The following is a 12,694-nucleotide window of genomic DNA, read 5'->3' as shown; positions in this document are numbered from 1 at the left end:
CCACACCTTCCTTTTCAGGGAAAGCCCACAGCCATCTGCCCAGTGTACAGAACATATGCTGGAGACCAAGAAGCCGAGGAGCAGGTTTCAGGGTTACCCCATCTCCTTTCTGACGCTTTGTATCACATCCTGCTAGAGAGAACGCACATTCGGGCACCGAAGGCATTGCTGTACTAGCCCGAGATGGCACAATCACAGGGACCTGCTTCCTTGCTAGAGACAAGCACAGACCTTCATGGGGACAATCAGGGGCCATGTTATACCTGTGTGTGTCTCTACAGACGGTGTGCACCAACCCTCCTGACACACTAGCACCAACACTGGAAGGCTAGCTAGTGGCTCGACAACAGTTTAGAAACGCATCCATCCGTTGTGGCTGCTACCGTCTAGTTGGCCCCATACTGGACAAACACTTGCAAGAGACGTTGTAGTTTTAGCCATGGGCACTACCCCTGCTGGGGCCCTGGTGTGGGCTCCAGAGCAGTGACGAGCCTCTTCCCCAGCAGCAGGCTCTTCTACCCTGCCCATCCAAGGGGCTGGTTTTAACCAGTCCCACGTGCTGCAAGACTGTTCAGTTGCCACAATAGTCTTCCAATGTGCTCACATTGCCACCTACCTGCAGGGTGCTTCTCCCAGCCAAACCAGACCTGCGGCAGGCAGATGCCCCCAAGCTTTCCTGCAGACATGCTGCAGCATCTGCTCCTCACTCCATCAGCGACATGGGCAAAAGCACACCAATATTGGGAGGGCTCCTTTCTGTAGGACACCTCTGCCAAGGGAGCACAGGGTACAAGCCCAATCTAGGCACCTGGCACATGTCTAATGTAGACAGAGATGCTTTTCACCCCCATGAGAGGGGGCACTGTGGAACTTCTCCCACTAGCAAGCAGCACCAGGTACCAGTTACTCCTTACCAGCACCAGGAACCCTGCTCTAGCTCTGAGGCCTCTTACTGCCAGCCTGTCCTCCCCATCTCCTGCCAGAGAAGCTCTGCTCACATGTTCTGGGATGGGGACAGGTCTTCAAATGCTTTCAAATGTCCCCCCACATCCTCTGCTGCAGCAGCCACTGCAGAGGCAGGCACTGGCTCTCTGCTAAGAGCTGTCCTGCAGGCTGGCACAGAAAGGAGGTCGGGTTCTTCTCCATGGCAGCTGGAAGACCCTCAGACAGATCTTCAGAGCAGGCTCTTCTGTGCTCAGCTCTTCAGAGGCAGCCAGGCATGGAAGTGACACCAAACCCCACTCCTCCAGCAGACGGGCAAGAGTGCAGGGCTGCATGGCCAGTTTCTGCAGCTCTCCAGAACACACAGATCAAGCCCTTGTGTCCAGCACTACCACCTCTTCCCAGACCACACACCTGGCAGAGCAGAGCCTCCAGCTTCAGAAAGGGTATGTGAGCTTGGCCAGGCACCAGAGCTAGGGAGGAGCAGTCAGCCCCTGCCCACTGGGGACAGGGGATGCCGAGCCCATGTCCTCCATGGGGCTCTATGACTCTGCCTGGAGCAGACATGGTGGAGAACTCAAGGACTGCTGCGTGCAGCCTGGACCAGCTCGACAGGAGGGAGGTGGTGGATGGCAGTGGCTGGGCCATCACAGGTCAGTCCTGCATCTTCTGATTGGCAAGGCCACGCTTACCCAGTCTGCCCCTGGGCTCCTGGTCAGGGGAGGTCACCACAGCGCTCCCAAGGTCCGTGCCAGTGTGGAGCCCTCCCTGCCAGGGTGGGCAGATGTGCCTGCAGCTACCAGTGCGGAGGCAGGCTGGAGAGCCCCAAAATCCTACCTGCAACCGAGCAACATGCACACTAGTGATACCCACTGGCCAAGGAGTGGGTGAGAGCTCCCAAACACCAGAACCTCCTGCCTGGGTTTGCAGATGCAGACCTGGTGCAAGCCCCAGCCAACTGCACTGCAGATGTGCAGTCCTGGGCACAGGCACTCTGGCTGCATGGGTGGCACTGAGCCCTGCAGCCCTCCAGGCAGGATGCTCACCTCAAGCACCACAGCAGTGATGCTCTGCACCATTCAGCACACAGCAGAGGCAGCAGGGGAGTGGCTGAGGACAGATCTCAATGCACAGGGTGCCGGCACTGCTCTGTGCAGCCTTACAGCAGAGTGGTTATTTTATACTTAGCTTTCAGTAGTAAACAATACCTCCAGGGTCTCCGGCATCTGTAAGACATTTGGTTTAAGCCAGTATGCTTTCATGATCAGCCACACGTTGCCAAGAGTGGACTGCCAATTAACATTGTGGCAAAACAATCAGGCGCACCAACTGGGCAGCCCCACAGGCTGCAACCAAGCCCAAATACACATACTGTAAAATCAACTGAAATCCTGTCACACAGAGATGGCTCCCTGTGAGCTGGTGACAGAGGGATGATGCATGGGTATCATGAGGTAGGAACTTCTGAGTTATCAGAAGGTAGAAGAGTATTGGTTGGCAGAGGGAGAGGAGAAAAACACCGCCTACAAGGAGAAACCAGAAAAAATTGAAACAGGGAAGATATTTCCACCAAGGTGATCTACCACAGGAGCAGATGGTCAGGGAAGTGGGTAAGTCTCCACCCTGACACACTCTTGGGTCCAAACTCACTGCTGCTCTGGAAGATGCATTACTTCACCAACGGCTCTGCAGGTGGAGCAGACTGGCATGAAAACAGCTCACCACATGAAAAACTGCTCTGAAGAGATCTGCAGTTCTCTCTGATTTTAATCCATTGAACTACAAATGCTCAACAGCATCACTGCACAGCATGGTCCTCTGGAAGAGGACAGGCTGGACCCACCTCTGCTACCAGACAGCTCCCTGAAGTCTTGAGAGCAAGAAGCCAAGCAGGGATGGCAAGGCCATTTCTTGATGGGTTTTAAAGCACCTTGCCAGATCATCAGTCTGGGAAGAGGGGCAGGCCAAGGAAGAGGAGGAAGTCTTGAAACAAGTCCTGCGTGTGAGGTGAGAGTACAAGGATGGGATCCTTTGGTGTCTGTGGGGTTGCTGGAATAAAAAGGCCAGGGAAACATCAGGTCTTGAGTGGCTGTGGGCAGTGGTGGGCTGGCAGCACATCAGGCACCTCACAGTGATCCATGACGGAGCAGCCATGGAGGTAGGAGCCTCCGAGCTGCTCCTGTAACAGGACCTCCAACAAACAAGGACTGTCTGGTGACTGGCATGCCAGGGACCAGGCTGGCTGCAAGCACACTGCCCCATCATTGCCTGCAGATCCTGCCCATGAGGGATGGGTGGTTGCTCTGACAGCACACCACATTGAAGTGCAGCACAGTTGCACTTTTCTCGCCAAGAGAGCACAAATGTGCCACGTCCAGACACAGAGAAGGACCCCAAGCCACAGAGAAACTCAGCACTTTCCAGAGAAACAACAAATAGCCTTGGAAGAGTCCCTCAGGGTCACCTAATCCCCTACGGCCCCTCGGCAGGATCACCTCTACGTGCACTCAGGAGCAATAGGTTTGTTGAGTCCTTTCAAGCCCTCCAAGTGACAGCAGCTCCCCAAGTGACCTTGCAGCGCTTCCTTGCGCTGTTAGAAAGGTCTCCTACTGCCTAACCTAGATCCTTTTCCACAATTTCCTCCTGTGACTGTTTGTCCCACTAGAGGAGAACAGAAAAGGTGTTTTTACCTATAACTGGGACATTACCTTTTACACACTCAGAGACTCATGCAGCTCTTCAGGCTCCCATCAGCCTTTCCTCCTCACCATGTGTACAAGGTGGTCATCTTCCCAGATGCTTTTCTCTGTCCCTTCTGCTCTGTATCTACAGAAATGTGGTGCCCCAAGCTGGGCACAGTGCTTGAGCGGAGGTCCTGCCAGCGCTTAGCGGCCAGGGAGGACACCTCCACAAACTTCACACACACAGACCCCATTCATCAATTCTCCCATCACATTCAAAACCCTTGTTAAAAGGTCACAGCTTTCAAAATCAGCATTGGCAAAAGCTAGGAATGCTTTCCCATAACTTCAATTACATTACACCTTTCAAGAGGAAAAGCAGGGAAGAAAACACTGCGATACAGCTTGCGAGATGAGATGGGTCTTGTTGGGATCTGGGCGCCAAGGTGAGACCTATGAGGAGCAGACCCTGCCCGGGGGTGGGGGGGGGTGAGGTGCAGTCCCCTCACCCGCTCCATCCTTCAAGACCCTCGTGAAGGCTGACCTGCCATCAGAGGGGGCTCATGGCTTACACCCAGACAGGCCAGGCAACCTTCCCCAGCTGCCAGCAGGACAGCCACAGCTCTGGCAGCTGTCTGGATACATGTCCCTGCACAGCCACTGGGCCAGCACACGTGGTCAGTGGTCTTGTCATTACAGAAGTGAAGCAAAAAGTGACTCTGTCAGGCCCCTCCTCACCACCTAACCACCCTTTGGGTAGGTGCTCGGTGATATATCTTTGACAGGGGCACTGAGTGCATCAAGGACATCAGGGCTTCTCCCTCAAGGGCCATGGCAGGCTAAGGAGACACCAGGCTCCCACTGCTCCCAATAGGTGTCTATGTACACAGCACATAGCACCGGCCCTGCCTGCCCACTGCCAGTGGCGACAGCCCCACAAACCAGCCCACGGTCCCTGCCATATGCCAAAGCAAACTGTGCCACTGAGCTGGCAGCATGGGAGCACTCCCAGGCTGCAAGTGCAGGAGCTGCTACCACCCCAAGAGGCTGCTGGGGTGGGAGGCAGAGTGGCACCCTGGCAGGTCCAAGATACCATCACAAGCACGTTGCTCAGAGCCAAACCCTGGCAGCTGCCTGCTACCACAGGCAGGGGCTTCCTCCCACGGGCCCCAGGGCAAGGCAGCCAGCTCAGCCCATCCTGCTCCAGAGGACCTGTTGCAGGGCAGGTAGATGGGTTGGAAAACATCCACTTAACGCTCTAATTTGTCACCTGAGGGTGACGGTGGCAGTGGCCCCAAGTGCCCCACACCGGCTTCAGCAAGGCAATGGGGTGGCAGCTGAAGGCTGCCCTGCAGAGGAGGGCACTTCCCTGGGGATGGTGCGAACCTGGAACTAAAGGAGAATGTTTTGTTTTCAACTTCCACGGAAACAGATGGAGAAACTCGATATTCAACTAAAAGGAAAAAAAGTTGTCAACAGAAAGCTAAAAATAGGTTTAAATTGAATTAAAAAGAGAAAGAGAGAGAACAGAAAGTGAATGAATAAGAAACTAAAACACACCTGTGCCAGGAGTTGCATAAATGAATCAACAATATCAGGATGATCCCTGGGCCCTAAAATATAATAAAGATGTAACTTAAGAGAAAAATCATACAAACAGCAACTCAACATCATATAGTTATGTGATACAGAAAGAATTTACAAGTGAAAACAGGAGTGTAAGGGAGGAGGGGTGTGTGGGGAAGGGGATGGGCAACATGAGCAGCTTGAAGCAAGTTAAAGAAACAAAACATACAAAAAATCATGAAACTTGGAGAACCCAAGAACAGAAAGAAACTGCAAAGGAAAGGGTCTGAAGCCCCAGGGTCTCCAGCTAGCACCTGGGTGCTGCAGAGCCAAGGAGGAGATCTTCATGTCCTTGGGGAGGAAGAGGAGGAGGAGCAGGGGCTAGCTGGGCACCATCTCCACAAGGAGAATTAGAGCTTTTGCACTGTGGGGACTGAGCGGGTGTCTTCAGAGCACCGTTTGGTCCTGGAAGATAACTGCAAGTGAACGACAACACCTCAGCAAACGCTTGACAGGCCCAGCCGGGCTCGGGCGTGCACATGCTTGTCACCAGCACCAGCTGCTCAGGAGCCCCTGGCACAGTCACCCTCCCACCCCGTTCCCAGATGCTCTCCGAGACCCCCAGTCCAGGACCACTCCTCCAGCATCCTCCTGGGAGCAGCTCAGTGCCCGGAGATCTCTACGCCAGCACCACTCACCCTGCCTTGGCATCTGACTGTGCACAGACATGTTTTAGCCCCTCTGGGGTCAGGCATCCCTGCCCTCTCCTGCCGCCCGTGGGCTCAGCAGAAGGGGCTTGCCCTGCTCAGGGCCAGCCATCCACCAAAGGGGACCCACGGGGTGGGTGGGAGTGCACAGTCCTGGGCACACAGCGAGCTGGACAGCCACTTGCCTGAGCAAAGCCTGCATCCAAGTGTTGGCCCAGCTTGGGCTCTGTTCCCTCCCTTTTCCTCCTGCAGACATGCCTGCTGCTGCCCAGAGGCACTGCCGCCTCCCCAGGTGCTGAGCCAAAAGGGTTTCAGCATAGACACATCCACACGCCGCTGGCGGAAGCGGGGACCTGATCTCCCGGTAAGGCCAGCTTGCTTGCCACTGACCCCAATGACACCTCAGCGCAGCAGGATTTGCTCGGACCATGGCATGATGATGAAGCAGGGGTTCTCACGCCTCCCCCACCTCTCTAGAAAGCTCTGAGCCTTGTACTGGTGGACAGCATCACCCTACCCAGCACCCAGCTGTAAGCAAAGGACAAGACCCCTTAGGGACCGCATACAGAGGTGCTGAAGGACCAGAGCCAGCAGCTCCAACGTACATTTGTCCCCTGTGACAGGGCAAGTCACCAATAGGCTGAGGGAAGCCACGGTGCAGAGGGGCCTGTCCTAACCCCATTTGGTTTTTGTAGGGTGGGCAGCGAACCAAAGAGGGGCCCTTGCCCTGTGGGAGGATGTCAGCAACCTCAGCATCACAGTGGTGACTCAGTGGCCAGCAGTGACTTTGAAAAGGTCGTTTCCCAGATGCTCACACACACATCCTCCTGCTTGTCCAAGGGCTTGACTCTTGGCCACTGTAAGCAGCGCTGACCCCCAGAGGAGCCCTGGGATCTCCCAGGGAGCACAGCCTCCCTGCCAAGTGAGGCTGGAGCCCCAGGTCGACACTTGCAGCACACGATACCCAGCCCTGCTGCAGAAGCAGGGCTGTCACAGCAGTACAGAGTCTCACCCAGGGGATTTCCTGCTTCTGCTGCCCTGCAGGGAAGGTACCCACCTTCCATGGGTTGGGATGAATCCAAGAAACAGAGATGGCCCCATTAGCTTAGCTAGGAGTGAAAACAGCCATTGCTGGTAAGACGCCTCCAGACTCCATGCATGCAATAGCCTGACAACAGCCCCAGCACGAAGAAGGGTTAATCCCACGTACCTTGCTGGAAGAGGGTCAGTGTGACTGAGGTAACGAGCAAGAAGAGGGCCTTGATGGGAGGGAAGTGGGCAGGCTCATGGGCAAAGATGTGAACCAGCTGCAAGAGAGAGAGAAGGATTGAAGATGCTGCTGGCCCTATGTGTCCCTGGCTTCCCAGTGGAGCAGCAGCCACAGCCCTGAGCTCGGCTCCATACCTGCCGGGTGAGGTCGATGGCAGAGGCCTGGGGGATGGTGCTGTACATCTGTCCCAGCATCTCACACAGCTGAGGAACCATGGGGGCAAAATCATCCAGGAGGGTCTTCACAGACTTCTCAAAGATGGCACAGACAGACTGTGGGAGAAGAGGGACTGCATGAGCAACAGACATCAGGAGACCTCTCCAGAGGGCAGGGCTTGTTGGACAGGTCCCAGGGGTGGGAAGACCTGGCAATGGGGACAGGGACCAACCAGGCAGAAGGCTCAGACCTGCTCTGGTACTGGTGCCCTGCCCTGCAGCACAGGATGCTCCCAGAGACCAGGAAACACCCTTCCCTCTGCAGCAGGAAGTCTCCCCAAGGGCCAGGGGGAAGTGGCTGATGGGACGCTGCACATGGGCATTACTGGACGGAGCTAACTGGAAAAACACCAGATGATACAGGTCCAGGTCAGAGCTGAGCTATCCTCTTAGGAAACACAGGTTTGACAGACTCTTATCTCCCTGCTCATGGCAGGGCCTCTGAAACTGGCGAGGAGCAGAGCTCATGGGGGCACAAGACAAGAATGGCCAGACGCTGCTAGTGACCGCAAGCAGAACCAGTTCAGACAACCCAGCAAGACATCCCTCTTACAGGGCATCACCCAGAGTCTGTCCTTTGCTGTCCCCAGTTCAGGTCACAAGGACAGATAGAGCTGCAGGCAGTATAGAGGAGGAGCCTGGTTACCTCCACCACCTGGGCATCATTCATCCACTTGCTGAGAACCTTCTGTATGAGCTGGAAGACTTGCTGCAGAACCACCACCACCTGTAAGGAACAAGAGGCACTGAACAGAAATGGCCCTCATGGCACTGGGGAGGGGAGATTCAAAACTAAGCATGGCCTGGACTCAAACCTTCAGGCACCACTGCCCCCTTTCCTCTCCAAAGCTGGGCAGCTTTCTTCCCTGCTGAAGCAGCCTGGCACAGCTCACAGCTGGCAGGCAGCGTCCACACTGTCCTCCAGAGCAGCACCCAGCCAAGAGGGATCCTGAAGGCCATCTCTGTCCACCTCAGGAGCAGTGGGATGAGCTGAAGGAGTTGTTTTAGCTGGAATGCACCAGCACTACCCTCTTTATTGTACACGCTGCATTCCTCATTAACCCCCCTCTTCTGGAACCAGCAGTGAACAGCAAGGCTTTGGCCAGGCTGTGGCAAAGAGCATTGAGCTACCACTGCACTCACTGGATTGGGTCCTTGCTGCACTGGTAGTTTCTTGACCTCAGTGTTTTCATGGTCATCATCATGGTGGCTGATGTCTAGGGTGGTGAAGAGGTTGGAGAGTAGACCCAGGATGTGGATGATGGCCAGCTTGTTGGAGGGATTGGGCTGCCAGGGAAAATAAAGCCAAAATGTGACATGGACTGCATTGCTCAATCAGTCACGCCTTTGGGATCCTGAGGAACCAGGACCGCAGAGACAAAGTGCCAGAGAGGAATTCCCTGCACTGCACTCTCTCTTGAGCTCACATTCAAGAGTACTGCTTCAACACAGCAGCCTCAGGGCTACAGCCATCAGGAGAAGCCAGTTCTGGATGGAGGTTGCTTGTGGGCACTCACCGTTTCATCAGCCAGCTTTTCCAGCTGCTGGATATAGGGTGTGATCAGGGAGTGCAGGTTCTTCAGGATCTCCTCCACTTGCAGTGCAGAGAGCAGGAAACCAAGAGCCTGCATCAGCCACATGCACTGGCTCGTCTGGGACAGAGAGGAGACACAACAGGGCAGGTCACTACCCATCCTGTAGCCCTACCACACACATGCTAGCTAAGACAGCTGCCAGGGGCCCAGCTAGCAAAGCCAGGACCCCAGTGGGGTGCAGCTCCTGAGCTGCTCTGTCTGGGTCACTCTAAGTGCATTTCACTGCAGGAGAGGGGAGCAGCTCCCTACCAGCACAGCAGAACCCAAGGAACAGGCACTCTGCCACCAGCATACCTGGCCTCTTTCCAGCAACCCACCAAGGAAAGACCAGTTGGTGCCCAGAGATCTCCACATTGGCACCACTCACCCTAGCTCGGCACACCATCCTTTGCACAGCCTGTCTCAGCCCCTGTGGGGTCAAGTGTCCCACCCCATCCTGGTTGCAGGTACAGCCTGGGCTCTGTCCCCACACTCGTGTCCCTTCTTTTTCCTCTTGAAGACATGCCAGCTGTCTCGGCATCCTTGAGCCTGGAGGGACTGGGAACTGCTGGAGTTAAGCCTCTGTGGGGGCCTCCTTCTCTACAGGGACATACCCTGCAGTGAAACTCCAGCCCACATTCGGTCAGAGCCTGGCAGTGCAGCGAGAAGCAGCCAGCAGGTACTCCTGGCCCTGTGCACAATGGCTGCAGTGCTGAGCTCTCCTCCAGGGACAGCCTAACTTGTGATGGCACCCCTCATGTCTTCAGCTGAGCATGACTAAGGGGTATGGGGGAGCAGGCAGAACCAGCCAGAGGTGTAAGCCAGCTTCTCTTACCTTGTGAATCTGCTTCATCAACACCTCCTGTCGAAGGGAAGGAGAAAGAGGAAGGTGAGTGCTGCAGAAAGCCCCTTCCCTTCCAGGAGGCAGGACTGACGCAGGAGGTCAAGACAACCAACACCAGTGTGGGCACAGGCAAGCATTCCCCACAACCTGCCATAGGCAGGGAGCAAAATCCTTGTCTCCTGGTAAGCTATTCCACAAGCCAGCCCACTCAGCCACACAGCAAGGGGAGCCCCTGGCTTGGACAGGCTCTTCAGTGGGACAGCTCGAGGAGCCAGCCTCATCCAGGGCCTTCTTACTCCAGTGATGGTGTCCCCCATGCTTTAAAAGCAGAGACTCATGCCCTCCACTGGTCCCTCTCTGCTCCCACGCACACCCTGGCAGCTCACCCAAGCCCAGCCCTCCTCCTAGTGCCTCAGGACTCTGAGCCCCATCTTGCCCCAGATCTTCAGAGCCAAAAAAGACCACGGGACAAGCTGCCCTGGCACCGCAGGAAACAGCTCAGTCTCCACAGAGAGACTTAAACACCAGGATGCCCCCCAAGATGCTCAGTAGCAGCACCAGCTGTCTGGTGGGTGCAGAGATGGCAGCATGCTGCTCCCAACGAGGCAAACAAAACTCTGGGCAAAGGACAGATGCCCAAGTGCAACCCCAGTAGACTCCTTGGCAGTCATGTCTGCCACTGCCTGCCATGTCTGCACTCACAGCAGGACAAGAGGCCTGCCACCTGGGTCTAGTGGCATAGGAATGATAGAGACAACAAGTCCCCCACACCAAGCAAGATGCTCTGAGCTGCTGCTTTGCATCCCCCTGCCCTGATCCTGGCAGAGGAAAGGGTGTGCACAGAGCACATCTCAGGTCACCACCACATGTCCACCTGCATCCAGCTCCTACCTGTGACACAGCGACAATGTTGGCAGCATAGGGTGGCAGGTCATACTTGCACTCCCGGCAGATCTTCTTCAGAGTGGAGACACTGGAGATGGAAAGCTCAGGGTTGCCTAAGGCCTGGAGCACCAGCGGCAACACGTTGTTAATCATGACGGGGTGATCAGCCAGCCACTCCGACAGGGCCCCTGCACACACAGATGGGATCAGACCACAGGACTGCACCATGGGCTCTTGCTCCCCGTGTCCCGGGATGCTCAGCTTTGCTTTTCATCACTGTTATTGCTGGGCAGAAGCAGTCTCAGAGGGGGTCCCCCTTCCCAGCCCAGCCTGTGCGCAAGCAAAGGCCTTACCAATAGTGAACATGACTGTGTCAGCAAGTTGCACGTTGCTGATGCTGATCCGGGGAATGAGGCCGATCAACCCTGGCACCACATCGGAATAGTTCACATCGATGGTCTCGGCAATAGACTGGAAGCCATAGAGCAAGGCCTCTGTGTGCTGCCAGGGCAGGAGAGGCATCATCAGAGCCACGCACTGACCCCTGATGCCCACACTAGCTCCAGGCACTAGCTCAGTCCCCCCCACAATGGCTGAGGAGGCTGGTCCCTGGGCAGCGCTAAGGACAGGGAGGCAGAAGGCCTGTTCCTCTCCCCAGCAGACCCCAGGGAGCATACACGTGTGCTGGCAAAGTGGTCATGCTCCTCAACCTCTATCACATCCCTTTGCTCTCAACGCCCCACAGTGAGGACAGGTCCCCCAAGGGGCTGGTAGCCATCAGCCTGGTGCCCAGGTCCCCTCACTCACCTGCCACGTGGATGGCTGCTCCGCGTTGGTCAGGAGACGTCCCAGTTTGTCATAGAGGCTGCTCAGCAGCTCGGCGCCCAGCATCTCATACACATACATCAGCGTGTCAGAGATGTCCACCCTGCAGAGAACACAGCGGGGTCTCCAAATGCTGTTGCCATCCCCTACAGAGTGCTCCACGTGCTTCCTCTGCCACTGCCGGGTGCAGGCACTGCCTGCACAAGCACACTGCCGCAGCCCAACACGGCGTGTTCCCAGGGCTTCCCAGGCAGGGCAACTGGTGCCATGCCAAAACATCAGCTTGCTTCTCTATCATCACCACAGCCAAAATGGCTCTCAGTGGAAGGAATCTCCTCTGTGCCCCTCCTTGGGTCTCTTTCTCTAGCACTCAGTCTCCAGGGTGGCAGGATGCTGCCTACATCCTCACCTGCCTGACAAACAAAACCAAACCTCCCAACTGTACCTGTATATCCGAAACTGCTCCTTCTCATCTGAAGACCAGAAGCCATACTCCTCATCGGAGGGGAACTGGGCTTTGTGCAGCAGCACGTCCACCAGCTGGAAGTAGACAGGCCTGTAGACCTGCTGGTACACCGCCTGCTTGTCTGGCTCAAAGGAGAGGATGTCGTCCTGGCCGCAGGAGGAGGAATACATCAGGTGTTGCAAGGTAAAGAAAAAGGAGCTAGTATGCCTGCTGCACAGGGGACTCAGGGACATCTCCCAGGGCTGGTGGGACCTGTCACGCTTGGAGGTTGCATTTCCAGCTCCCCAGGGTCCACCTGATGCCAAGCCCTTCTGCAGAGGCAGCATCATCTGGAGGCAAGATGCCAGAAGCCCCAGCAGCTGAGTGGGCCCTTGGGCATTTGAGGACAGCACAGTTACAGCAGGGTGGCACTGCCCTGCCATGTCCTAGCCTTGGGAGCATGTCTGCATCAGGAGCACACATGCCTTAGATCCCCCCCAAGGCAGGCTGTGATGGGTGCCTGTGGAGCACAGTGCTCTCCTGCCTGCACCTGTATCCTCAAAACCATCCAGAGAAGCAGTGAGAGGAGGTGGGAGCCTCAGCCCAGCCCTGTGCAGCAGAGGAGCTGTCAGCACAGCACCGACATCACCCCCCTCCCTGCCCACACTCAGCCACACTGCATTGGACTGCAGAGCCATGGAACTGGGGGGATGAGTGGGGGCTAAAAATAGAGCATGATG

At 56.0% G+C, this 12,694-nt stretch overlaps 1 protein-coding gene across 2 annotated transcripts in view; it reads right to left on the bottom strand.

The window, feature by feature from the left end:
* IPO13 (importin 13) overlaps positions 1 to 12,694 on the bottom strand; it is a 32,114-nt gene that overhangs the window by 2,396 nt on the left and 17,024 nt on the right. For both annotated transcript variants that reach the window (XM_086462315.1, XM_086462316.1), the window contains exons 5-15: positions 11,955 to 12,121; positions 11,492 to 11,612; positions 11,038 to 11,185; positions 10,691 to 10,872; positions 9,791 to 9,817; positions 8,899 to 9,033; positions 8,525 to 8,668; positions 8,028 to 8,108; positions 7,301 to 7,438; positions 7,107 to 7,203; positions 5,184 to 5,236 (exon numbers count right to left, since the gene is read on the bottom strand). In XM_086462315.1, coding sequence (XP_086318441.1) covers positions 5,184 to 5,236; positions 7,107 to 7,203; positions 7,301 to 7,438; positions 8,028 to 8,108; positions 8,525 to 8,668; positions 8,899 to 9,033; positions 9,791 to 9,817; positions 10,691 to 10,872; positions 11,038 to 11,185; positions 11,492 to 11,612; positions 11,955 to 12,121 — 1,293 coding nt within the window. The remainder of the gene's footprint in view (positions 1 to 5,183; positions 5,237 to 7,106; positions 7,204 to 7,300; positions 7,439 to 8,027; positions 8,109 to 8,524; positions 8,669 to 8,898; positions 9,034 to 9,790; positions 9,818 to 10,690; positions 10,873 to 11,037; positions 11,186 to 11,491; positions 11,613 to 11,954; positions 12,122 to 12,694) is intronic.

Source organism: Leptosomus discolor, chromosome 3, assembly GCF_034619465.1.
Source record: "Leptosomus discolor isolate bLepDis1 chromosome 3, bLepDis1.hap2, whole genome shotgun sequence".
Taxonomy (NCBI): domain Eukaryota; kingdom Metazoa; phylum Chordata; class Aves; order Leptosomiformes; family Leptosomidae; genus Leptosomus; species Leptosomus discolor.
Note: the sequence above shows the minus strand (reverse complement) of the source record. Positions and strands in the feature narration are given on the sequence as shown.